General features: G+C 54.9%; 2 protein-coding genes across 3 annotated transcripts; one reads left to right on the forward strand and one right to left on the reverse strand.

Moving 5' to 3' along the window:
- The first annotated feature begins 4,058 nt into the window (after window positions 1-4,058).
- On the forward strand, window positions 4,059-11,091 carry SYDE1 (synapse defective Rho GTPase homolog 1). Its single transcript, XM_053911280.2, has 8 exons — window positions 4,059-4,250; window positions 5,674-6,015; window positions 6,137-6,781; window positions 6,944-7,158; window positions 7,809-7,935; window positions 8,159-8,319; window positions 9,185-9,410; window positions 9,756-11,091. The coding sequence occupies exons 1-8, from the start codon at window positions 4,163-4,165 to the stop codon at window positions 10,157-10,159; spliced, it is 2,208 nt and encodes a 735-aa protein (XP_053767255.1). The 5' UTR covers window positions 4,059-4,162; the 3' UTR covers window positions 10,160-11,091.
- An 11-nt stretch (window positions 11,092-11,102) lies between these two features.
- ILVBL (ilvB acetolactate synthase like) lies at window positions 11,103-23,083 on the reverse strand. 2 transcript variants are annotated; one of them, XM_024560759.4, is made up of 16 exons: window positions 22,737-23,083; window positions 22,261-22,405; window positions 20,624-20,825; window positions 20,375-20,502; window positions 20,146-20,284; window positions 19,944-20,055; window positions 15,456-15,555; window positions 15,223-15,320; window positions 14,971-15,107; window positions 13,854-13,988; window positions 12,477-12,591; window positions 12,219-12,388; window positions 12,073-12,143; window positions 11,922-11,993; window positions 11,651-11,756; window positions 11,103-11,532 (listed from the first exon to the last, which is right to left on the reverse strand). In XM_024560759.4, exons 2-16 carry the CDS (start codon window positions 22,393-22,395, stop codon window positions 11,354-11,356), a joined length of 1,899 nt encoding a protein of 632 aa, XP_024416527.1. In that variant the 5' UTR covers window positions 22,396-22,405; window positions 22,737-23,083; the 3' UTR covers window positions 11,103-11,353. The 2 variants fall into 2 exon arrangements, with proteins under 2 accessions (XP_024416527.1, XP_071075315.1); XM_071219214.1 differs by having other exon boundaries at window positions 22,992-23,007.
- Window positions 23,084-24,864: the final 1,781 nt, after the last annotated feature.

The raw sequence follows: 24,864 nt of genomic DNA on the forward strand, positions 1-24,864 counted from the left end.
TCTCACAGCTTTGGAGGCTGAAAGTCCCCCTCCTCCTTGTTGCCCGGGGCCCTAATCCCCTCTGCTTGTAAGGACACCAGTCAGACTGGGTTGGGGCCTGCTCTAAAGACCTCATTTTGATGTAATCACCTATTTAAAGACCCCCATCTCCAAATACACTTACATTCTGGGTTCCTGGGGGGGTTAGGACTTCAACATATGAAGTTGGGGTGGGGCACATCTCAATCCATCACAGTCACACAGACATGGCTGACCACCCACGTGGCTCACCTTAGTTACTCAGTCTCTGGGCCCTCCAGAGGGCAAACGGATACAGTGTGGCCAAGGCACCCCCTAAAACTCACACTGCTAGCATAACTCTCTGGCATGGCCTCCAGGTATACAAAGAGGGCTTAGAGGTCACCCCCCAAGAGCTAGTAGGGGCCAGACCTTTCTTTGGAATGTGTAGGAGAGTCCAGAGACCCAGGAGGGAGGAGGGAGAAGCTGGGAAATGACCTGGGGTTCCTGCCTCCCTGCCCACCTGAGGCCACTTGTTCCCAATAGATTGGCCACACTAGCACCCCAGTCCCTGCAAGTGAGGCCCCAGGGCAGCTGTTGGCATGGCTGCAGGTGGCCAGCAGCGGGATGTATGCCGGGGCCTGGCCAACAGGAGAGCCCAGCAGGCCTGCAGCTGATGAAAGGATAGCACAGGGAGGGTGACTGGTAACCCCCTGCAGCTCAGCTTCAGCTCCATAGCCCCCTGACCGGGCTTTTCCAAGGGGCACGAGGAGGCTCTGGCTAAGATAGGCCACCCTGCTTCCTGCCTCCCCAGCGACACCACACCCCGCCTCAGGAGGCTGCCTCGGGGTGACTGGACCACTCCCTCTCCCTCCAGCTCCCCAGCACTGCCCTGTGGACATCTCTGGGCAGCCCCCTTTTCCTGGGCGCTTCTGAGAGCTGGCTCCCAGCTGCAGCACTTATCTCCTCACCCTGGAAGATGCCAGGGGCAGGGACAACAGGGAATGACAACGCGTGCAGAAGCTGGGACTTGGTTGCCATAACCTTCTCCACCTTCCATGCCCCAGGAACTAAGGACCCTGGGAGGCAGGGACAGGGAACTTAGCCCCCACCCCACATGCCCCACCCTGCAGCGTTGAAAACAGGGGGAGCTAGTCCTCCTTTGGGCCTGAGGAGGAAACTGAAGCCTAGAGAGAACATCTGCATGTTCTGGGTCCCCCAGAAGCTGACCCTGAGACAAAGATTCAAGTGCCCGTAGTTTATTTGGGAAGCGACCCAGGAAATGCTGGAATGGGGGCGGAGAGATGAGACTGGAAAGAGAACGAAGTTGGTTAAGAGTGTGTTGATATGCAAGTTCCCACGGTGGGCAGCCGGACCTCTGGGGGTCAGTGTGGAACATACTCCTCAGTCATTCCACCCGAGGGGTGAGGGAGCTGGCGCACTTACCCACCAAATCCCTTCGCCCGCCACAAGAGACACAGAGCCCCACTCAAACTCGGCCCCTCCACCTGCATGTCTCTTTTCAACACATCCTGTGCGTGCTGGGGGCTGATGTGTTTACCCATCGGGGACCATAAGCACAGCACATCCGTCCTCAGCCAGTGAGAACATTTGCGGGAAAGAAAACACACAGACAGGGGCTCCAAAATCCAAAGAGCAACCACCAGAATCCAGACGAATGTCAGAAAGTGGAAACTGTAGTATTCATAACCACTGCATTGTACACAGTGTGTACATCATTCGTTCTCACTTGTCAAAAATGTCCGCCCTCACCTGGCCCTGACCAGGTGGCTCAGTTGGTTGGAGTGTTGTCTCATGCACCAAAGGCTATGGGTTCCACCCCCGGTCAGGGCACATACAAGAATCAACCCATGAATGCATGAATATGTGGAACGAATTGACATTTCCTTCTCTCCTCTCTCTCTCTCCCTTTTTCTCTGAAACTAAATAAATAAATAATTTCTGACTGTTGAGAAAGAACCATAGCCAACTGTGAACTATATGAGCTACATCTGGCCAAATAAATGTAACAGAAAAAGTACAGAAAACTTCCCAAAAGGTGTACCATGAAAAATAATAAATACTGATACGGCATGTGGCTGCTTTTCAATCATTTGATGTGAAATGGGTGGGGCCAAGGGCCGTCCTCACCCCCACATCAGTCTTCAGTTCCCCTGAGGTTCTGGGGTACCCCCCGGGATCCTCTGCCTTGGACTTGTGAAGAGGTGTTGTCTTGATCCCCAGCTTCTCTCCCCACTATCAGCAGCTGCCTCAAAAACATCTGGGCAGGGGTCTGATGGGATGCACCCCACCCCTCTCCAGCCTGACTCCTCCCAAACACACACATCCAAGGAAAAGAAACAGAGCCCTCTTAGGCTTGTGGGCCACTACCACACACACCAACATACACACAATGGGACTCCCAGACAGAGAGAGGAGAAAGGGACAGAAAGAATAATTGAAGGAAAATAATGGTCAAGAAACTCCCCAACATTAACGAGAGCTATAATCTACATATCTAAGAAGCTCAAAGAACTCAAGTAGGATAAGCACAAAGACCTACATTAAGGCATTATAAGCAAACACACCTTCTCTGTCCAGGCATCCTGCCCACCCTATCTCTCCAAGACTCCATCACCTGGCACCTGACCTCCTACCGAAACAGCAGTGAACAAGACAGACAAGCATCCGGTGGAGACTCAGTCTAGACAGGATGCAGATAAACTAAGATAAACTAGAACAAACTATTACTGGTACTTTTAAGTTCAAGCTGTAACAAGTATTCAAAGAAATACAGAGATGTAATCATAACTAGATGGTGGCGTGTTGCCAGGGAGGGCCTCCCAAGGAGGTGCCACTGGAACTCAAGGATGAGGAAGGGGCAGCTTCAGAAGAACCAAGGCTTCTGAGGCAGAGGGAACTGCATGTGCAAAGGGCCTGGGGTGGGAGCAGTTTGATGTGAAGGAGTCCCAGAGATGAGGCTGAGGCGAGCGCTGAGGACACCAAAGGGGATGACACCAGAAATTTTGTTGGGACTGGATTTTATTTGTAGGAATCTGGACTTTATCCTAGGTGGGGTGAGCAGTCACAAGATTGTCAGCAGGGGTGTGCCACGGTATGATTCCGGCTTTTTAAGTCCCCTCTGAGCACTGAGTGGAGAATGGAATGTAGGGTGAGGAGGGTTAAATTTCCCAAGACCACCACCACAATATCTCCCGACCCACATCCTCTTGCACAAGGTCATCTTGAGAGAGATGGGTCTATGTCCCCTCCCCGTGAATCTGGTGCCTGAAGTGACACAGTGTGATACTGGAGGGTGGGTGGGTCAGGAAAGGTAATGCAGCTTCTGCCTTGTTCTCTTGTGGAGGTGGGAGGCTGTGCGAGAAGCCCGCCCACCTCCTGGGCGGGTGCGCGCAGGTGCCCCAGCCGCCCCAGCCCGCAGCGGGCTGCAGTTGCGGGCCTGCGAGTGTGATGCCTCCGGACGCTTGCGACCCCTAGCTGTTGTGTCACCTCTAAACCTTGGAGTCTTTTCGACTGAGAGGCAGGGACGATCAGGGTCGGCTCTGCCCTGCCCCAGCTCCTGCCCCAGCTCCTGCCCCGCGGCATCCGAGAGCATCTTGCAATGGCTGTTTGAGGCCACTGCGCTTGGGGGTGATTTGTTAAACAGCGGTAGTAACTGGGTTTGGGGAGGAGGAAGGCACCAGGGTAGTATCCAGGAGACGAAGGAAGAGGGGTGCCTTTGGAAGGGGCGATGTCAGGGCTTACAACAGGTTAGAGCAGCGGATGGAGGCAGGAGAAGGGATACGTGCAGGGTGTGTTTTGGAGGTAAAGCCAAGAGAACCAGTGATCACCAAGGGAGAGCGGGAAAGAGGGGAGACGAGGGCCCCGGGCTGCGCCACGATATATCCCTGTTGGAGTGGGAGCCCAGGAAGGCAGCCCAGAGCCCCCCTTCCCTACCCTCCCGCCCGAGCGACTACAACTCCCAGCATCGCTCGCTCAGGCCGCGGGAAGGGGAAAAAAAAAAGTTTGGGCCAAACATTCCCGGAATGCGCTTCCTGCTGGCGTTGGGCGCGGGGCTGCCGGGGCGGGGCGGCCGGGCGGGGCAGCCGGGCGGGGGGCGGCGCAGCCGGACCCAGGGCGCTCTCGGCCCGGCCGGGGCCCCAGCATGGCCGAACCACTACTCAGGAAAACCTTCTCCCGCCTGCGGGGCCGGGAGAAACTTCCCCGGAAAAAGTCGGACGCGAAGGAGCGCGGTGAGCGGGACAGGGGGCCGAAGGAGAGGGCACCAAGCCCCGCCCCGTCTGGAGGGGGTCCCGGGGCCCAAGGAGAGTCTGCTGGAGGGGCAGGGGGAGCCCCTCGGAGCCCTCTGCGGGCTGGAGTGGGGGATCCGGGGCGGGAAGGGGTCCTGGAAGGAAAGGACCGTGGGGAGAGGGGCGCGGACCGTTACTTGCGCGTAGCCGGTGATGCCAGCGCTGCGGACTCCTTGGGAGGCCCTGGAGGGGGCCTCGCCCCTGACAGGAAATGGGGCCAAAACGGAGAGCCTGGAGAGTGGAGGGAGGAGGGGATGGGAAGCTGGGACACTGGAGCCCAGTCGCGGCAGGGGGCACCCAGAGCCCTGGAGACCCAGGATAGACGGGGGGCGGGGGGGGGCGCAATTCTGCAGGAGGCAGCCCTCATTCCCCTCTCACCTATTACCCAATGACTGCAGTTGCATCCACCTTAAGCAGCCCCACGAAACTGTCCCCTTGATACAGGTGGGGAAACTGAGTCACCGAGCGGTTGGGTAATTTGCCCCTGGTTAGTTAAGTGACTTGAACAGCTCTTTGGATTATGCTCCTAATAGAGACCCGGGAGGGAGTCCTGGGGAATGGAAATCAGAGGTGAGGGTGGAGGGAGTCTGCCGGCAAGCAAGATGAGACCTTCAAGAAATGAGAGCTGCGTAGGGCAGGAAGTCCGGGGAAGGAAGGAGTTAAAGGAGGGAGGCCAGATGACTCCTGGATCTGACCTTCCCTCCGGCCCTTCCCAAAGATCCCCAGAGTTGAGAGATGGGACCGGGTGCCCACGCACAAACACACACAGGAAACAGCCTGGGATGTCGGAGAGGGGAGGCGCCAAGGTGCTGACCATGGGTTCTGGGCTGGGTGGCGAGATGGCCTGCTCCCCTGTAGGGGCAGAATGTGGAAGGTAGGCCTGGAGGGGGCGCGGGGCGAGGACATGCTGAAGGAAGGGAGACCTCGTGCTCGCTGTGGTGCCTGCTCCTGTCTCCGAGCGAGCAAGCCGGGTGCCCAGGAAGTGCTCCCCACGCCTAGCTCCCTGAAGCCCCCCTGGAGAGAGCATCGAATCCCCCCATGTCACAGGACAACACTGAGGGTCAGAGATGGGAAGGGACTTGCCCCAAGCCACCCAGTGAGAAGGGACAGGGTCAGGGCACCATGCCAGGGTCACTGAGAAGGGTGGAGAATCAGAGCTAGGAACACAGAACCCCACCACAGGACCCCCTGAGGCTGGAGGCAGAGGGACGTTAGGGACCTCAGGACTAAGGTGGAGTGGACTCTAAGCTGGTAACCAATCCCATTCCAAACAAACATCCCAACCACTGCCAGGGGAAGAGCCTGGGCTGGGGCTTCTCTTTTGTGGAGCAGGGAGGCTGGGTCTCACTCCCTCACTCTCTATCAGGCCACCCTGTCCAGCGGCCGCAGCCCAGCCCTCCAGAGCCAGAGCCCCAAGCCCTCGAAGGGTCTCAGGCTGGAGCAGAGGGGCCCCCCAGCCCTGAGGCATCTCGAAGTCCCTCACGGGGAGCCTACCTGCAGAGCCTGGAGTCCAGCAGTCGAAGATGGGTGCTGGGCGGGGCCAAGCCACCAGAGGAGGCTGCTTTGGGGTCTGGGGCACCTGGCAGTGGGGAGCCTGCTGGAGAGATCTGGTACAACCCCATCCCTGAGGAGGACCCCAGACCCCTAGCATCTGAGCCCCCAGGGCCACAGCCAGGCTTGGCTGAGCCGGAGAGCCTGGCCCCACAAGGTGAGCACAAGCCTCACCCACCCCCATCCTAACCCTCCACCCTGGCTCCCCAAGATGACCACAGGCCTCAGCCCCATTCCAAGCCCAGGTTGCTGAACCCTGAGGTCTGCTGTTCCCGCAGGTGTGGCCCCTGCCAGCTCCCCAGCCAAAGCTTCTCGAACCAAGTCCCCAGGCCCTGCCAGGCGCCTCTCCATGAAAATGAAGAAGCTGCCGGAACTACGGCGCCGCCTGAGCCTGCGGGGCACGCGGGCTGGCAGAGAGCGCGAAAGGGCCGCCCCCGCTGGCTCCGTCATCAGCCGTTACCACCTGGACAGCAGCGTAGGGACACCCGGGCGGGCGGCAGTGGCGGGGGGCGCTCGGGGCCTGCGCGCAGGGTACCTCAGTGATGGTGACTCACCAGAGCGTCCAGTGGGGCCCCCGTCGCCCACCGCCTTCCAGCCTTACGAGGTGGGCCCATCAGCCCGGGCGCCCCCTGCCGCACTCTGGGGCCGCCTCAGCCTGCATCTGTATGGGCTGGGGGGTCTGCGGCCCGCACCTGGGGCCACCCCGAGAGACCTCTGCTGCCTGCTGCAGGTGGATGGGGTGGCCAGGGCCCGTACCGGGCCGCTGCGCGGAGGGCCAGACTTTCTGCGGCTGGACCACACCTTCCACCTGGAACTCGAAGCTGCCCGACTACTGCGAGCCATTGTGCTGGTGTGGGACCCTTGTGTGCGGCGGCACCGGCCCTGTGCCCAGGGCACTGTGCTGCTTCCCACGGTTTTCCGAGGTAGGATGCATGGCCCCAGGGAGAAGCGGTAGGGTACAGGATTCAGCCCTCCTGCAGAGTGCCCAGGGCGCTAACCCAGGGTGGGGGTGTGGCTTGGAGTAGGAGGCCAAGGCACAGGAGCCAGCGGGGACAGACCCCACTCAAGTCCCCTTATGTCTTCAGGGTGTCAGGCCCAGCAGCTGGCTGTGCGCCTGGAGCCCCAGGGGCTGCTATATGCCAAGCTGACCCTTTCCGAGCAGCAGGAAGCACCCAGCACAGCTGAGCCCCGTGTCTTTGGGCTGCCCCTGCGTCTGCTGGTGGAGCGGGAGCAGCCCCCAGGCCAGGTGCCCCTCATCATTCAGAAGTGTGTTGGGCAGATCGAGCGCCGAGGGCTGCGGGTGAGCCTTTTGCCCCACACCCCAGCTAGCCCCCAGACCTCAGATCCACTACCCAGGACACAGAGGCCAGGCCTTTCCCCCATCCCCACCCTATCTGGGATACTCTGAGGTCCAATCCCAGCCTAGACAAGGTCAGGAGGCCCCCCTAGACCATAGTACCTAGCCCAGAACCTATGGGTCATCTACCTACTAAGTGACACAGGATCCCAACCCTCTGGAGCTCAGAGTCTCATGGCAGAAAAGACATGACTCCAATAATTCATAAATGTAAGACTGTGGCTGGGACAAGAGTGAAGAAGCTGGGAGAGCTTAGAGCAGGACTTCACCTGCTGGTTGAGGTAGTCAGGGAAGGCATCCTAAAGGAGGTGACAAGTAAGCTGATGAGGAGTCAGATGTTCCTAAGTCAAAGGATGTGGGTATCAAGACAAGTGATCCAAGCAGAGGGTTTACAGGTCCAGCTTGTCCAGACAGCCAGGTGGGGACCCTATGACAGGTGTCAGAGGAGCAGGAAGGCAGCCATTGTGGCTGCAGCTAGCCCCCAACCTCTTAGCCAACTGCCACCCTGAGCCAGAACTCCAGCCCCCACCCCACTGTGCTCTGATCAATCTGTGGCCCCAGCAAGAAGCTATCCCCTCTGCTCCCACACCTAGGTAGTGGGGCTATACCGTCTGTGCGGCTCAGCAGCTGTGAAGAAAGAACTTCGGGATGCCTTTGAGCGGGACAGTGCAGCTGTCTGCCTCTCAGAGGACCTGTACCCTGATATCAATGTCATCACTGGTCAGCACGCCTCTTCCCTCCCACCCCTCCCCAGCCTGTTCCTCGTTCAACCCTCACCGCATGGCAGTCCCTGTTGCCCCTCTGGGACCTCACCTCTTCTGTCTGGCCTTGTTTTCACCTTCCCGCAGCACCTGTCCTCCTCTTCCCCCCTCCCAGACCCAGCTGACCCCTCCAGCCTCAGAAGCCAGGGTTGCCCTGACCAGAGTGGGCCCTGTGTCCACAGGCATCCTCAAGGATTATCTTCGGGAGTTGCCCAACCCACTCATCACTCAGCCCCTCTATCAAGTGGTGCTGGAGGCCATGGCCCGAGGGCCCCCAAGCCGGGCTCCCCCCAGCGCTGAGGGTACCCGTGGGCTCCTCAGTTGCCTGCCAGATGTGGAGAGGGTGAGTTGGGCCCAGGTGAGAGTGGGTGGGACAGGGAGTGGGCTGACATTAGAACATTTCGTCCATGCCTGGGCCGGTGATGCCCATGAGTTTATGGCATCAGAAAGTAGATGCTAAAAAAAGGAAGGGAGGGAGGGAAGGAAGGAAGGAAAGAAAGAAAGGAGAAGAAAGGGAGGAAGAGAGAGAGAAAGAAAGAAAGAAGGAAGGAAGGAAGAAGATGCTATTAGTATCCCCACTAAACAAATGTGGAAACCGAGACCCAAAGCAGTTGAGTGAGTTAACCAAGGTTGCACAGCCAGATTATATCAGAAACACAGGCTCTAGCCCTGGCCATTGTGGTTGTAGCTCAGTTGGTTGGAGCATCGTCCTGTAAACAAAAGGTAACAGGTTCAATTCCCTGGGTACATGTGTACATTGTGGGTTCAGTCCCCAGTTGGGGTACCTACAAGAGGCGGCTGATGGATGTTTCTCCCCCTCCCTTCTCTATAAAATCAATAAGCATGTCCTCGGGTGAGGATAAAAACAAAACACAGACTCTGAACACAGGTCTGTCAACATACCACAAGGAAGGTTCCTGGCTGTGGGATCCTGGACAAGACTGGATCCTCTGTGCCTCAATACCCTCATCTGTAAAATCGGATTAATACCAACCCTGCCTAAAATACAGAGGAGCGGGTTCAAGTCCAAGCTTTGCCATTCCAAAGCTGTTACCTTTGGTCTCCCCTCCAGCAAAATGGGATCATGACACTAATACCTAACGGTTAAGGCTTAGCTCCGTTATTTCCCAGCAATGAGACCTTGAACGTCAGTTTCCCCATTCTGAGGCGCCTAAGTTTCCCTCACGCCTTCCCAACTCTTTTCTCAGGCCACACTGACGCTTCTTCTGGACCACCTGCGCCTGGTCTCCTCCTTCCACGCCCACAACCGAATGACCGCGCAGAACCTGGCAGTGTGCTTTGGGCCCGTGCTGCTGCCGGCGCGCCAGGATCCCGGCAGGTCCCGCACCCGCAGCTCTGGCCCGGGCCTTACAAACACCGTAGACTTCAAGCGTCACATCGAAGTTCTGCACTACCTGCTGCAGGCGTGGCCAGGTGAGTCCGACCCCGTCCTGCCCCGCCAATCCGGGCCAGGCCGCTGAGGGAATGCTTTCTCTTGCAGCCAATCAGAGTCCCGGGTTTCAAACAAGCTACGCCCCCTCATAAGAGTAAACAGTTCAGATCCAGCCAATCCATGCTTGATGCTGCCTAGTAACAGGCCAATCAGGTTGCCTAAGCAACCAGCTTAACCAATGAAGTCATGATCGGTCGGAGGCTTTACCTTTCGACAAACCAGTCAGGGGCCTGTTTACCTAAGTAGCCAATCACAGGCTTGGCTGCCCGTTGCTGTGCGTAATGTCATCACAAACCCCACCCCCCCACCCCCATCTCCTTCCACAGATCCCCGCAGGTCCCCAGAGGGTCCGGGCTTCGCCCCGTACCTGCGGCCCAAACCACAGCCGCCGCTGCACTTGCCGCTGGCGACTCCCGAAGTAGTGACTCGACCCCGCGGCCGGGGCGGTCCCGAGAGCCCCCCGAGCAACCGCTACGCTGGAGACTGGAGCGTTTGCGGGAGGGACTTTTTGCCCTGTGGGCGGGACTTTATGTCTGGGCCGGACTACGACCACGTGACTGGCAGCGACAGTGAAGATGAGGATGAGGAGGCAGGCGAGCCGACCGGCGCTGCCGACTTTGAGGATGACTTCGAAGCGCCCTTCAACCCGCACCTGAACCTCAAAGACTTTGACGCCCTCATCCTAGACCTAGAGAGAGAACTTTCTAAGCAAATCAACGTGTGCCTTTAAGCTGGGCGGGGCAGGCCCCCAGTTGCTAAGGGCCCGACTTCTGATAAGGAGGTCCTGAACTACAGAAACGGGCCAGACCAGTCTGTTAGGCATAGCTCCTGATTGCTGGGGAGTTGCCTAGTGACTAGCCAGCCAGATGCTGAGCCTCATTTCTCATTTCCAGTGCTAAATTATTTGGGTACTGGTTGCAAAGGCCAGGGACTGGATATTTTGGGATGAGCTGTTTTAACTCTCTTAAGTACCAAGGGCTTCTCCCGCTTGCTGGGCTGGCCTCTCTTGCCTCCCCTTTACTGGGGAAACACCAGTTAATGTGAGCATCACCCTGGGATGGTGAGACACCCCCACTCCCAGTCGATTCTTTTGCTGCTGCCAACCAAATCAGTATTAGCTTTGAGCACTGCACTCTGTCTCTCCCTCCCTTGGAGGGTCCAAGGACTATGAGGGGGCTCTGTTTGGGACGGGGTCAAGAACAGCCCCTACTGGACTGGGGCTTATAGAAAAACAGCTGTTTCCCCACTCTTTCCCAGGGAAAACCCCCACAATTGCCTCAACCCAGCTGACCCTTGCCCTCCCCAATTCTTCCTCAATCCTTAAAGAAATTGAGCACTTATGAGACCTCCCTCTAGGAGGGGCCCCACCTGAAGCGTCAGGCTGGGGGCACTTTGGTACGGAACATATTTATTGCCTCCGTGCGTGTGTCTGTGTGTGAGGATGAGTGTACGTGGGCATCTTTGCAGCAGGCGCGTGGGGCTCTTTCAGGGACCATGGCGGGGGGGGCAAGGGGGCTCAAAGTGCTGAGCACCCTGAAATCTCCAGTACTGGTGCCTCATTGGGTCCCAGAGTTCCAGTGGGAGAGTAAGGTCCCCTCCTGTCTCCTCGCTCTTCCCCCCCTCATTCACATCTTTGTAAACAATAAATCAATATGCACAGGTTCTGGGATGAGTACTTGGGCCCACATTGACCAGATGGTTTATTCAGTGTGTAAGAAGACAGAAAAAGAGCACAACTGGGCCCACAAAGAAAAGCCCCAGGGCTCTCCAGTGCTTCTAGGGAGCCTCAGCCCTGACCCCTCCAGCCCCTGTCTTCAGGCAGGGTTGTAGGGTCACTGGGCCTCATGGGGTAGGCCCAGAACAGGCAAGGATGAGACTCCAGACCCGCCTGGCAGTCCAGGGGTGGGATGGTACCCACAAGGCCCTACACAGCAATGGAGCCGTCACGGAAGTCCGTCTTCCCAATGAGGATGTTGACTACGACTGGGTGGCCATCTTGGCACTTCTGCTGGGCATCACGAAGCACCTTGACCACTTGATCCCCATTCTCCCGTGACAGCAGCAAGCCCTGAGCCCCCAGGCCCATGGCTGCTTTGTGATAATCTAAAAGGGGAGGTCAAGTCAGATGGTAGCAGCGACCCAGCCCACCATGCAGCCAGCCCAAGGGAGGAACACACACCCAGCAAGGCCAGAAATAGCACCCCCAAGCCAGACCCCTCACCAGTGTAGGCCAGGCCACAGGCCACATTGCTGCCCAAACAGGGCACCTGCTCCCGAGAAATCTGGGTCCAACCAGCATCATTCCCTATCAAGGCCATCACTGGGATCTACAGGGAGAAAATGAGGCCAGGCCATGACATTCAGCCCCAAGGCTTGGCCAGTCAGAGGACATGGAGATAGGACCTCCACCAGACAGAAGCAACTCCCTCCCCAGCCCAGCCCTGATGGCATCTCCCAGAACCCCCAGCCTTCCCCTGGGGCAGCCTGGTTACCTTGTGCCTGACAAAGGTATCAAATTCGATGAGGCTGTACCCAAAAGCTCCATCCCCAAAAAGGCACCAGACCTGAGGTGGGAGAGAAATGGCTGGGGTAGTTCATGGCCCAGAAAGCAGCAAGACTCCTGCCTCCAGTGCCCTGACTCACCTCAGCATCTGGCCAGCACAGTTTGGCCCCAAGTGCAAATCCTGCACCAACCCCCAGAGTCCCGAAGGCCCCTAGGAAATGAAGAGAATGTAGGTATGAAGGGGCCTGAATGGTACAAAATTCCCCAGGGGTAGGTCCTTCCTTACCAGGATCGAGCCAGCGCAGGGGGCCACGGGGCTGCACCATGTGGGCGGCAGTACCCACAAAGTCCCCGCCATCCACCACCAGAATTGAGTTGTCGGGCAAAGTTTCCTCCACCAGCTGCAGCACCCGCACCGGGTTCAGGTGCTGGGCTACAGGCATCATCGCCTTCTCCCTGCAATGGAGCAATGCAGGTCAGCAGGCCCAGCAGCACACCCTACTGGGAACCCACCACCCTCCATGGCCACTCCACCAGTCCCCACCGAAAGGACTGCTCCTTCTGCCGGTCGGCTTGCTGAAGCTCCTCTGCCCAATCTGAGGCCCATGTCTGGCCCTGAAGGCCCTCCACCAGCTTCAACATGAAGGAACCCACGTCTCCTGGAGAAAGAAGAGGGCACAGCTGTAGAGAGATGGATTCCTCCTGCCCTTCCAGCACCAGAAGCTCAAAGACAGCAGGAAGCCAACAGCAGCACTGGAGCAGGAGGCATGGAGGCAGGCCAGGGGTGCTTATTGGGCAAAATAGGCAAAACGCACCCCAGAGCCTCTGGAACCAGGTTAAGGCAGCTGGGATGAGAGGGAGGGCAAGGCTGGAGAAACAAGATGCACAAAGCAGATTAGAAACCCAAGCCAACCTCATTGCCAGCCTTTCCATCACACCCCAGACCATACAGTCCTAGCAACTCTTCCTCTGAAAGATATCACTAAAACCACCTCCATCTGCCAAGCATGTCTCTACAACCCAGGCATGCGGAGTACCTGTGAACAAATACACGAGCTGGTGATGATGTACTTTTCATCATCTCCATTCAGAAATAATATCCCGCCCCTGGCGGGTAAGGCTCAGTGGATTGAGTGCCAGCCTGAGAACCAATAGGTCACAGGTTTGATTCCCAGTCAGGGCACATGGGCCAGGTCCCCAGTTGGGGGGGTGTGAGAAACAACCAACTGATGTTTCTCTCCTCTTTCTCCCTCCCATCCCCTCTCTCTAAATGTCTATTTTTAAAATCTTTAAAAGAAAGAAAGAATATTCTGGAGGCTCAAAGAAGTTGAGCTGCTCCTCCCCATCCATCTCCAATCCAGGCCTTGTCATTTCTTAAATAACCCAACCCTGTTTCAAAGACCCCTTGACACTGCCTGCTCCTCTCCAACTCGCTGCCCACCCAGCTGCTATAGTGGACCTTCCCAAACACAAATGAAATGGTGCCATTTCTCTGCTTGACAAGAGTTCCTGTCACCTACACTGCAGAGAAGTCAACGTCCTTGGAATGATGGGCAGGTCAAAGCAGGACACAGAAAGGCCATGGCAGAAGACTGGACAGGGGTAGTGGGGTTATGACACGATGACAGAGGCCTCAGGGGCCAAGAAGTGAGCTCTCTGTCGCAACAGCAGCAGGCAGCATGAGATGGTTTGCAGCCAGGCAACATGATCACATGCACATTCCCAGGCCTCCCCTCCAGTGCACACCCACCATTTGTTTATCCAGAAGCACCCATCAGTCTGAGAGCCAAAAATACATCTCTGGCTGACTGGGTGCCCCCTAGGGTACAGTCCAGACCCAGAACCCAGCTCAAGCCAGCTGCAGCAGAAGCCAGGAGGAGAGGGCTCAAAAGGAGCACATGTGGGTGCATTAGGGGCTCACCTTGCACGGCCTCCTGGGGCTTCCAGAACATGTCTGAGTTGATCAACATTTCTTTCCGGTTACGGTTGACAATGATGATCTTGCTGCTTCGGCTGAGGACACGGCCATAGGATAGGCGGAAGTCACAGACAATTCCTGGGGTGGGTGATAGGGGAATAGTGGATGGAAGGCCACTGTCCTGGGGGTGCCCACTACCTAATTTAATCCACCACGGCAGACTGTATACAAAAGGGTACCCGTTCTTCACCTCTCCCTGGACCAGTGCCTCCTGCAATGACTCTAGCTCCCCAGCCCTTGAACCCGGGCTGGCCTCAGGATGTGCTCCAGCCAGCAGAATGTGTCAGGGATGCTGGCATGCATTCCTGAGATCAGGCTTCCATAAGGCTTGCAGCTTCCACACTCTCTTTTAAATAACCTTGTTCCCTCAGCCCTACATGTTTCTCATCCTCCACCAATTAAACCAGCCCAGGCCAGCCTGCTGGGTGATGAGGAACATGGAGGAGGAGGTAGGGAAGAATGAGAACTCAGAATCCTAGCTGAGGCCATGCTAGCCCAGCTACAGCCTCTGCCAACCCCCAGGTATCTGAGCCAGCCCAGCCTGGATCAGCACAGCTGCCCTCCTGCCTCCCTGACTGTAGACCCCTGAATAAGCCCCACCGAAACCAGAAAAACTACCACCTTACCTGTAGGTGAGCCTTGAGAAATAACTGCATTTTAAAGCACTGAGTGTGAGAATGCTTATTACACAGCAATAGCTAACTGATACAAGTACTATGTGTCTGAAAGGCTTCAAGGCACTTTATGTGAAAATGTGTATGCCATAGGTGTATGTGCTGTATAAAGTATAAATGCTGTATAACACATACAAATGTAATTGCTGTGCAGAAAGTTCCACAGGGGCCCACCATCTGTGTCCTCCCTCGTGCAAAGCTGGGTCATACCATGCAACTACAACCTGGCAAGAGTTCGCCTGAATTTCAAATTCGGGGTTGTTCAAAACCCTTGAAAGGGGAAGGGGTGAAACCAGCAAGTACCAGACTAGGAGGGGCAGGGTCAGAGGATAAGGAGGGTCCTGGACATAGGGAAAGGGAAGGGTGGGGGGGAGGCCAAGGCCCACCTGCCAGGAGGACAACGTCTGCCTTCTTCAGGGCAGCACTGCGGTTCTGCCGAATGTGGAGAGGGTGGTTTCGGCCCAGCAGCCCCCGTGCCATCCCGCCCAAGAAGCAGGGGATACCCAGGGTCTCCATGGCAGCCCTGTAGGTTGAGGTAAACAGAGGTGAGAGTGGCCAAGGGCCTGCCCATCCCCATAGGGCGCCAAGGGACCAGGGACCAGGAATGTGATAGTAAAGGCAGGGCTAAAGCTTCTCACCGAAGCTTGTCAGCAGGTGTCGGGGGCAGTAGGGCCTGGCTCCCCAGCAGCACCAGGGGCCTTTTGGCCCGGCTCAAGATCTCCACACAGCGCTGAACCTGGGACAAGAGGTGGAGCTCAAAGAGCTGACCCTGAGTCACCATCAGCTCCCAAGATCAAGGCCCCAATACTGACTAAAGGACAGGCCATCCTGCCAGGTGGGGATCCCTGGCCACGGAAGAGAGGCAACTTACCTGCTGGGGAGGTGCCTGGGGAATGTCTAAAGGCAGGGGCCCCTCAGGTTGAGGCTCCCAGGCTCCTGCAAAGAGATTGGCCAGGTGATTCTCTAAGTACCTGCAAAGAGGAGAGGAAGGGGTGGTTACCAGGATTCCTTACTGGGTTTAAGGAACTAAAGCTGAAGGGGGAGCTGAAGGAAGAAAGGGGCCAGGAGGGAAGTGGGACAGGCACAGGGTTGGTTGAACAGTGGCCCAGGGACAGATAAACCCCAGTTGCCCAGTCTCTAGTAGCCTGTTTCCCTCAGAAGCTTCTGATGACCACCTAAACTTGACATAGACCCTCAGAAACAAGTGACAGGCATGAGTCCCAGGATCAGGGCCATAGCTGCAGGGTCAGGTGGAGGTGGCTCTGCTGCTTCCTAGCTGTGTGACTTTCATCAAGTGACTTAACCTTTCCGAGCATCCTGCTCTGCAAAATGTAAAAAGGAACCTCCCCCACCAAGGTTTAATGATCTATTCACTCAGGATAGAAAGCACTTGGCAAAAGCATCAACGGGAGCTACTGACATCATCAGTAAGCCTTCCTCTTTCTCTGGCTTCTGACATCCCCTTCTCTGTCTCCTTACTCACTGGGTCACAGAGCCCCAACTCTCCATGAAGCCCCGTGCAGGGCTCTGGAGATACACATAAATCCTGCTCAGCTCCGCCCTCAAGAACATCCAATATGGCCAAAAACAGACACGTGGGTGTTGGCAGGACGCAATCAGAACCAGAAGCTTCTCCTCTTTGAAGGAGTCAAGACTGCAGAGAATAAGAGGTCAAAAAAGGAACCACTGGGACCCCAACATGGAAAGAAATGGCACAGCACTTCCAATCAAGATGGTGGCACAGGAAAACCTGGTTACTTGCCTTCTTGCACAACCTCATCAAATTACAACTGAACTACAGAACAACCATCATTTAGAACTGCCTGAAATCTGGCTGAATCGAAGTCCTACAACTAGGGAATTAAAGAAGCAGCCACACTGAAACTGGTAGGAGGGGCAGAGATACAAAACGGGCTGGTTCCACACCCACATGTGGCAGATAAAAATTGGGAGGGATATCTCAGCTACAGAAGTCCCCCTGAGGAGCGAAGGGTCCCAGCCCAGGGTTCCAGTGCCAGGAAGAAAAGTCTCCATAACTTCTGGCTGTAAAGTCTAGCAGGGATTATGGCTGAGGGAGACGAGGGCTTCTGGAGCCCCAGGAAGTGCCTCTTAAAGGGCCCACACACAACTTACTCAGACTCACTCCCTCTGAGCTCCAGCACTGGGGCAGCAACTTAATGAACACCAGAGACATATGGGAGGAACTAAATTGTCTGGCATCAGGGAAGAGCTGGAGGGGCAGCTTTCTCCCAGACAGAAGTGCTGGCAAAGGCCATCTTTGCTTTGATGAGCCTTCCCCCCACAGAGCCAGCAGGCTGGTGCCATATCTGAGACTCCCTCAACCTGACTCACAAGGTTTGCCCCACCCTAGTGATTCCCTGAGGCCTGGCCTCACCCAACTTTCGGGCCCTCCCAAGCTGTTTCCAGGGGCTTTTCCATACAAATGGCCTGTCTTGGCTCATGTTTCAGATTTTCCTAAAATCTCTCAAACAAGCAGCATCTGGCCTCAGCAAGCCCTGTACTTCTCACTAAGTGGCCCAAGGCCTAACACTAGTGGCAGTCAGCCTTGGTTCAAAGCTTGGCCTCACATGAGCACCTCTAAGCCCAGCACAAGCAGCAGCCATCTGCATATTGCTTTGTAGCTCATGTCAGGTGGCCCCGGGCAGAACACAGGTGGCAGCTGATCTTGGCCTACATCTCCTGCCTGGGGCTTCTGGGACATCTCTAAATGTACCAACATCCAAATCAGGGGTGCCAAAAGAAGAGAGAGCAAGAAATTGAAAATCTATTTGAAAAAATAATGACAGGAAAATTCCCTAACTTGGTGAGGGAAATAGACATACAAATCCAGGAAGTACAGAGAGTCCCAAACAAGATGAACCCAAAGAGGCTGGCACCACAACACATCACAATTAAAGCACAAAAGGTTAAAAACAAAGAGATAATCAAAAGCAGCAAAAGAAAACCAGCTGAGTACCTAAAAAGCAGTTCCCATAAGACTGTCAACTCATTTCTCAACAGAAACCTTGCAGGCCAGAAGGGACTGGCAGGAAATATTCAAAGTGATGAAAAGCAAGGAGCTACAACCAAGATTACTCTACCAAGCAAAGCTATCATTTAGAATTGAGGAACAGAGAAAGAACTTCCCAGACAAGAGAAAGCCAAAGGAGTTCATCATCACCAAACCAGTATTATATGAAATGTTAAAGGGTCGTCTTTAAGAAGAAAAAGAAGATAAAAAAATATGAGCAATAAAATGACAAAAAATACATATTATCAACAATTGAATCTAAAAGACAAAATAAAAAAGCAAAAGAGAAACAGACTCATGATACAGAGAACATTTTCACAAGTGCCAGATGGGAGGGGGCTGAGGAATGGGTGAAAAAGGTGAAGGGATTGAGAAGTATGAATTGGTTGTTACAAAACAGTCAGGGACGATACAGTAGAGCGCAGGGAATGCAGTCAGTATTATTCTAACAACTACGTGTGGTGTCAGATGGGTGTTAGGATTTACTGATATGATCACAGAAAGTTACGTAATGTCTCATCACTGGGGTGTACACCTGAAACTAATATAATAATGTATGTCAACTGTAATTGAAAACTTTTTAAAAAGTTGATTTAAAAAAAAAAAAAAAAGGCAAGAGAAGAGCCAGACTTGCAGGAAGCTGAGGAGGGAAGCCTGAGAGAGAGGAGGCTGGGGGAGGCCAGGGAGCAAAGAGGCTGTCACAGCTACAGAACGGAAGCACTTAAAAACTCTGCCTCTCAGGTGTGGCGAACAACCACTTCCTATGTGTTAGGACTCCGAACCCCCTCTCTATTTCTGGTTCCCTAACCATGTTGAAGGAAGGATAGGAGACACCTTGCCTTACAGCTGACATGACACTGGACCAAGCCCTGTTCTTATTTAAAGTAATAATGGGTTTTTTTTATGTTTCAGCATTTGCACTATGAAAACGATATCCTTTTATTCTTCACAGACCCTTTGTCTAGAGAGAGAAAAGCAGGCAACATCCATTTCACACATCAGGAAGCTAAAGTCAAGAAAGGTTTAATCATGTTATACGAAAGTCAAATCAGTATGCTGTACGCCTTCAACTTATTCAGGGCTGTCTGTCAATTTTATCTCAATAAAAAATGGGGGTGGGGGAAGGGTTAATCGTTTGCTCAAGTTAACACAGCTAGTTAGCGACAGTCCTGCAATTTGAACGCCTGTCTCTGGACTTTCATTTCATTCACTGGAGATGGCACATCACTCTGTGTAAAGCGCTGAAGGCTGCTTCAGGCTGACTCCTCATGTGCCATTAAGAAGCTGGATTACCGAACACCTAAAATACCTTAATTCAAAGGGTTGCTAGAAAAGACACTGAGTAAAACCGCTACCCCCTAAGCTGCCCCTCAAGGCACACCTCCCATGCCCCAGGTTCAGGACCTGTCTGTCTTGTTCACAGATGTCACCCATGCCCATCCTGGTACCCAGCATATAGCAGCACTTGCTAACCATATGGAGGAGGATTGGAAGGAGCAGGGGCAAGGATAGGCAAAGGGAAGGGACGTGGAGAGGAGGGGATAGAAAGAGAAGAACTGATTCTACCTCCTTCTGTTTCAACCAGGCCCACCTCTACTACGACATACCTCCACTCAAGCTGTGACCCCTTCCTATCTGCTGAACTGGAGGAAGCACCCCTCAAACTCCTTAGCTCTTCTAAGAAAACCTTCAGGCTTGTCCCAGGTCAGCCCCACTACCCTGCTCTCTCTAGATCCTGGCCACTTGCCACTCAAAGCCCAAGTGAGCCCAACATCACAGGCTTGCAGGGACCCACTGTCCTTTCTCCAGGAATTCATATGTGGTCCATCCATGTCTCTGCATCCCACAGCCACTACCCAGACCCAGGTCACCATCACTTCTCATCCCAGGACCACCACACCTTCTCCTGGCTTCCCAACTTCCACCCAACCAACCACAGTCCGTTCTCCAACAGCAGCCAAAGGGAACACATAAAAACCTGCATCAGGGTATCCCACACCTCTGACTGAGGCCCTGCAATGCTTCTCAATGGATCTCAGGTTGAAAATAAAACTGCGGCACTCCCAGTGGGCCATGCTCTAAACTCAGTGCCTGCCTTTCTCCTCTTTGCTCACCTGCTGCTGCCACACAGGCCACCCTGCTTTCCCAACCAAGTGGTTTGTGCCTCAGGACATTTGCATTCGCTATACCCTCCACCTGGAATGCTCTTCCCAGAATTGGTTCCTCTCAACTGATGGTCAAATCAATGAATGGGTCAAAGGAGGGATAAATGCTAGCAGGAGGTTGCAGGAGAAGAAGGGAGGGCATGGTGGGATTGGGGCTACGCACCAACAGACCATGCGGCCCATAAGGCCCTTGGGCGGCTTGGCTGGCACCATCTCCTTCTGGACCATGAAGTAGGGGTACAGCACATCTATGGGCAGCTCCACAAACACTGGGCCTGCAGGGGCAGGGAGGACACTGAGCCAGCCATGTCTCCCCAGGCCCCAGTCCCTAGGACCTTACCACTACCCAGCCCTCTACCACCTACCCGGGGTGCCCGACTGGGCAACAGCCATTGCAGTCCTCAGGGTGGGCATGATGTCCCGCACCCTACGCACAGAAGCACAGAACTTGCAGAGTGGCCGGAACAAGGACATCTGATCAATGGCCTGCAGTGCGCCCCGGTTCTGGTGGAGACAGGGGTTCAAGGGAGTTACCATGTAAGTGAGCCCTTCCAGCTCCCCTGGAGCCCCCACCACCTCCTGAGGGCAGAGCACCTGCAGCAGAGTACTGGCAGCCCCACCCAGAAGCAGGACTGGGGACTGGGCTATCTGAGCATTCTTCACCGCCGTCACAGTGTTGGTGAGGCCAGGGCCCGCCGTCACTGCCACCACACCCACCGTCCCTGGAACACAGACTCTGTCACCCTCTGCACCCACGCCCATCTTCCTGGCCATCCCCCAAAAACCCTGCCCCTGAAAGACTCCCACCATCTCAGCCCCCAGCCCTCTCTGCTCTGCCCTCACCAGTCAAGCGGGCCACAGCATCAGCAGCAAACACGGCCGTGACTTCATGGCGCGTGTCCACCACACGGATGCCCAGCTTCTCACAGGCCACCAACACTGGGGAAATATGCCCACCAACCAGTGTGAAAAGGAACCGCACACCGTGGGCCCTCAGCACGGCAGCCACGTTCTCCCCACCATGCCGGATGCTCTCCTTGTCCACCTGAGCCCATGAAGGGGAAGAACAAGACTGTCAAGGACCAGGGCAAGGGTGCCAGGGCAGGTGGAAAGAGGGGTGAGGAAGGAGGGAGGGAGCAGGGTCGGAGGGCGGGGGACAACACATCATCTTACCAGACCCTCACGTCATTACAGTTGACCCATGAGTAACACAGGGGGCAGGGGTGCTGACATCCTGCACAGTCAAAAATTCACAGATAACTTTTGACTCCCCCAAAACTTAATTACAAATAGCCTCTTAACTGGAAGCCTTATCGATAATATAAACAGTTAACTAACACATATTTTGTGGGTTATATGTAGTATATCCTGCAGTCTTACAATAAAATAACCTAGGAGAGAAATGGTATTATTAAGAAAATCATAAGGACAACATATTTACTGTATTTATTTTTTTTTAAGTCAGCACATAACTGGGCCCATGTTAGTCAAGGATCAACTGTATACCCTCTTAAAACTTGCCCAGGCAAGAGTCAGAGTCCCATGAAACCCACACTGTTAAGCACCCTGCTCCGTAATACTGTCCGCCTGGAGATGGTAGGGCAGGCAGGGAGAGAGGGGAAGGTGACTCTGCAACACCCAGGGGAGGCTGGCCAATAGCACAAGGCACAGGTCATCAGCTCTGACTCCAGAACTGCCTGCCCTCCAATATCAGGGCCTGGCAGCCAGACTGCTGACTCCAGCCTTCCAGGCTCCCTTCCACTTACTGGGCTAGGCCCAGTTGACAGGCTGCCAGCCACCAAGTGCCTGGCAGTGGGAGCAGCCTCCCAGCCCCAGCTTCCACACAGCCCCAAACACCAGAGGCCTTTGCCCTAAAGCTCCACAAGTCCTCAAGGCCAGTGGCACTGCTTCTGTCTAGACAACCAAGTACTGGGAAGGGGTCAAGGCTGCTCCAGGCTAGGAGAGGAAAGACTGGGGAAGGGGTAAATTTCTGAGAGAGGAGCCAAGTAGTTCAGAGCCAGGTCTGCAGCATTAGCTCTTCCCCAAAGAGTCATCTGAAGTGAGTTACCACACAACCTCCCTGAGTTTCGGTTTTCTCTGAGGAAAATGCAGACAGAAACAAAGGTATCTATTCAGGGACTTGTTGGGTACGAGATAATCCCTCTGAAGCAATGAGCTCAGCAGAGAGCAACTGTCACGGCCACATCCTCTGGTGTTTGCCTTTGTAGCAGCAGCAATGACCCCAGCATGGTCAAGAAGCAATGTGCTGTGAAAAGGACTCGAGCCCTCTAGGGAAGGAGGGTGTTGAACATCCGGGCAGCTCTAACTTCCCCATCATCTCTTACAAAGCAAAGTCCAGGGCCCGTTTGCTTGGCAATGGGGGCAGGGCCCTGGAAAGAATCTCCCGACAGTCCCTTGCGTGCAGAGGTCAGTCCTCCTCTGGCTGCCCCCCAGCTCGTCTCCCATCGGTGTCCCCGCACCTTGTGCATCAACCGATTAAAGAGCCCCAGGCGGTGCGCTACGCACAGCACGGCAGCCACTAGCGTCCCGCAGACCAGGAGTACAAAGGAGGGGAAAAAGCTCCCGGCAGGGGCGGCGGCCGCAGAGGTCTCCATAAGGTGACACCTAAAGGAGAAAGAGGAGTTACAGGGCCTGAACACAAACATAAATTACCCATATAAGCGAGCACGCCCTCTCGCCCACTAGGGTCCCGAGCCACGCCTCTTCCCCGGAGTTTCTACTTGGCCAGGCCCCTTACACAACTAAACTCAGGCCGGAGCCACACCCCTCAGGGTTCAAGGCCATTACAACGGAGTCAGGCCACGCCCCTCGGGATCCAGACCGAGTCCCTCGCAACGCTAGGCTCCCACGCTTACATCGCCACTACCACCTAAACTTGGAGACTACCAGGTAGAAGCGACTACCAGGGCTTCAAAATAGTTATTTCCCCACTTACCTACTACTCAATGGATTGGCTCTCTTTTACGTCAAGGTGTTGAATCTCGGCCCCGGTGGAGAGCCCACCCGTCTACGTCACTAAGAACGATGAGGCCACGCCCTCAGGTTGGCGAGCGCTACCCTCTTCTACATCCAGGCCCCGCCCCGACCAAGAGCCGGGGCCCGAGTCTGACCCTGACCCCAGGCCGCGAATCAAGGTGAGGTCGCACCACGTTGTTTCTCCAACCCCCGAAGTACTTCAACCTTCATCTACAGGAAAATGCGCTGACTCCAGAGGAATTCGGCGCCCTACGAGTCACGTGACCCGGGCGAACTGCCTTGCTCCTCCCTGGAACATAGCAGCGCCCTGTAGTCCCGCCCGTCGCGCGTGCGCAGAGTCGTAGTCACGCTCCAGGACACAAGTATCTCTTTTTCTCACCTTTCATTGACTCGCACTGCAAGCCTCACGCCCTTCTCACAGGCAGCCACGCCCATCGGCGTCTGCCATTTGCCAAGACCCTCTCGGGCCCACCTTCCGCGGCCTTCCATTGGCTTACGTTGCAGGCCCTTGTTCCGGCCCTTCCAAATCGAGTCCGCCTTTCACTGCATCCGTGCTGTACAGCCCTTCGGGTTGGCTGGGTGTGGGGGGTCACGAACCAGCTGCCCGGGGTCCACCATCTGGGAACAGATCCCAAACAAGTTTCTCCCCCCTTCTAGCACGAGGACCCGCCTCCTCGCCTACCGTAACCCCGCGAAGGCAGAGGCTCCGCTCCCTCGCTGGTAGGTCCACCTCCCCACCCCACCTCCTGGCGTTTTTCTGTCCAAGTGCTAGGGAGTGGATGCTCCAAGGCCCTGCAGTCCCCGCTTCCAGCCTACGTTCCACCGTATTCCAGCTGTCTGGACTCAGCCAAATGATCTCCCCATCAGTAAAGAGGGAGTAATTCTGGCACCGAGCGCCCTGATTCTCTCCAAGACAAATCCTGCCTTTTTATTATTATTATTATTTATTTATTTATTTTTAAAGAAAGAGAAAGGGAGGGAGAAAGAGCGAGAGAAACATCGATATGCGAGAGATAAATCGATCGTTTACCTCTCGCACTCTCCTAATTGGGGACCTGGCCTGCAGCCCAGGCATGTGCCTGACTGGGAATCCAATGGCGACCTTTCGGTTCGCAGGCCGCACCCGATCCACTGAGCCACACCAGCCAGGGCAAATCCTGCCATTTTTACACTGGCTCCCCATCCCTTGTCAACTTTTGGGATTTCCCTGTGAAGATTACACTCGTTAATTTTAGCTTCTACTGAATTTCACCCATTTGAAAAAACAACCACCAAAAAAAGACTAAGAATAAAAACCTCCTTTGGCCCCACATTCTCTACCTGTTGCTGCCCCTTTGCTCCTCTTTTAGCAAAATGCCTCCAATGAATTATCTGAACCTGCTGTCCCTGGGAGCCCTCCTCCTTCCCGTCTTGAACTCACTCTGAAATGTCCTCTTCCCCACCACTCTGAGAGCTGTTTTGGATTATTCTAACAGTCTCCAAACTGGTCCCCTCTCCCTCCTGCCTCTCACCCACCAGTGCAACCTCGCTCTCCTGCCTATGATAGGATAAAATGCAAACTTCCTAGAAGTGGCTTCTGGGCCCAATTAAACTCCTAGAGCCAATTATGAAATAGTGATGATTATTTTTTGTCAAGCACATTTTTTGTGCAAGAGGCTGCTTCACGCACTTTTGACATATAACTCATTTAATCCTCAAACATCCCTGTAAGGGAGGTGTGTTGTCATTATCCTATTTTACAGATGAGAAAACTGAAATACAGCGAGATTAAGGAACTCACCCAAGGTCACACAGCTTGCAGGCAAAAGAGGCAGAAAGTGAATTCAGGCAGTGCGGCTGGCATCCCAGAGTGGAAGCACCTCAAGAATGGGTACTGTGTTTCAACTACATGGCTTCCCCATGCCTCCAAGGTGTAGTGTTTGGGGCCCACCCAGGTCCCCTTGTGCTTCCATCAGATTTTATCCTAAGTGAGATGGGGAGCCAGAGAGAATTTTGAACAGACTAACTTACACAAAACATGCAGACATGTTTATAGGGGCCTTATCTGTAATGGTCAAAAACTAGAAAAACCGAAGTGTCCATGCCTG

Source organism: Desmodus rotundus, chromosome 9, assembly GCF_022682495.2.
Source record: "Desmodus rotundus isolate HL8 chromosome 9, HLdesRot8A.1, whole genome shotgun sequence".
Lineage (NCBI taxonomy): Eukaryota > Metazoa > Chordata > Mammalia > Chiroptera > Phyllostomidae > Desmodus > Desmodus rotundus.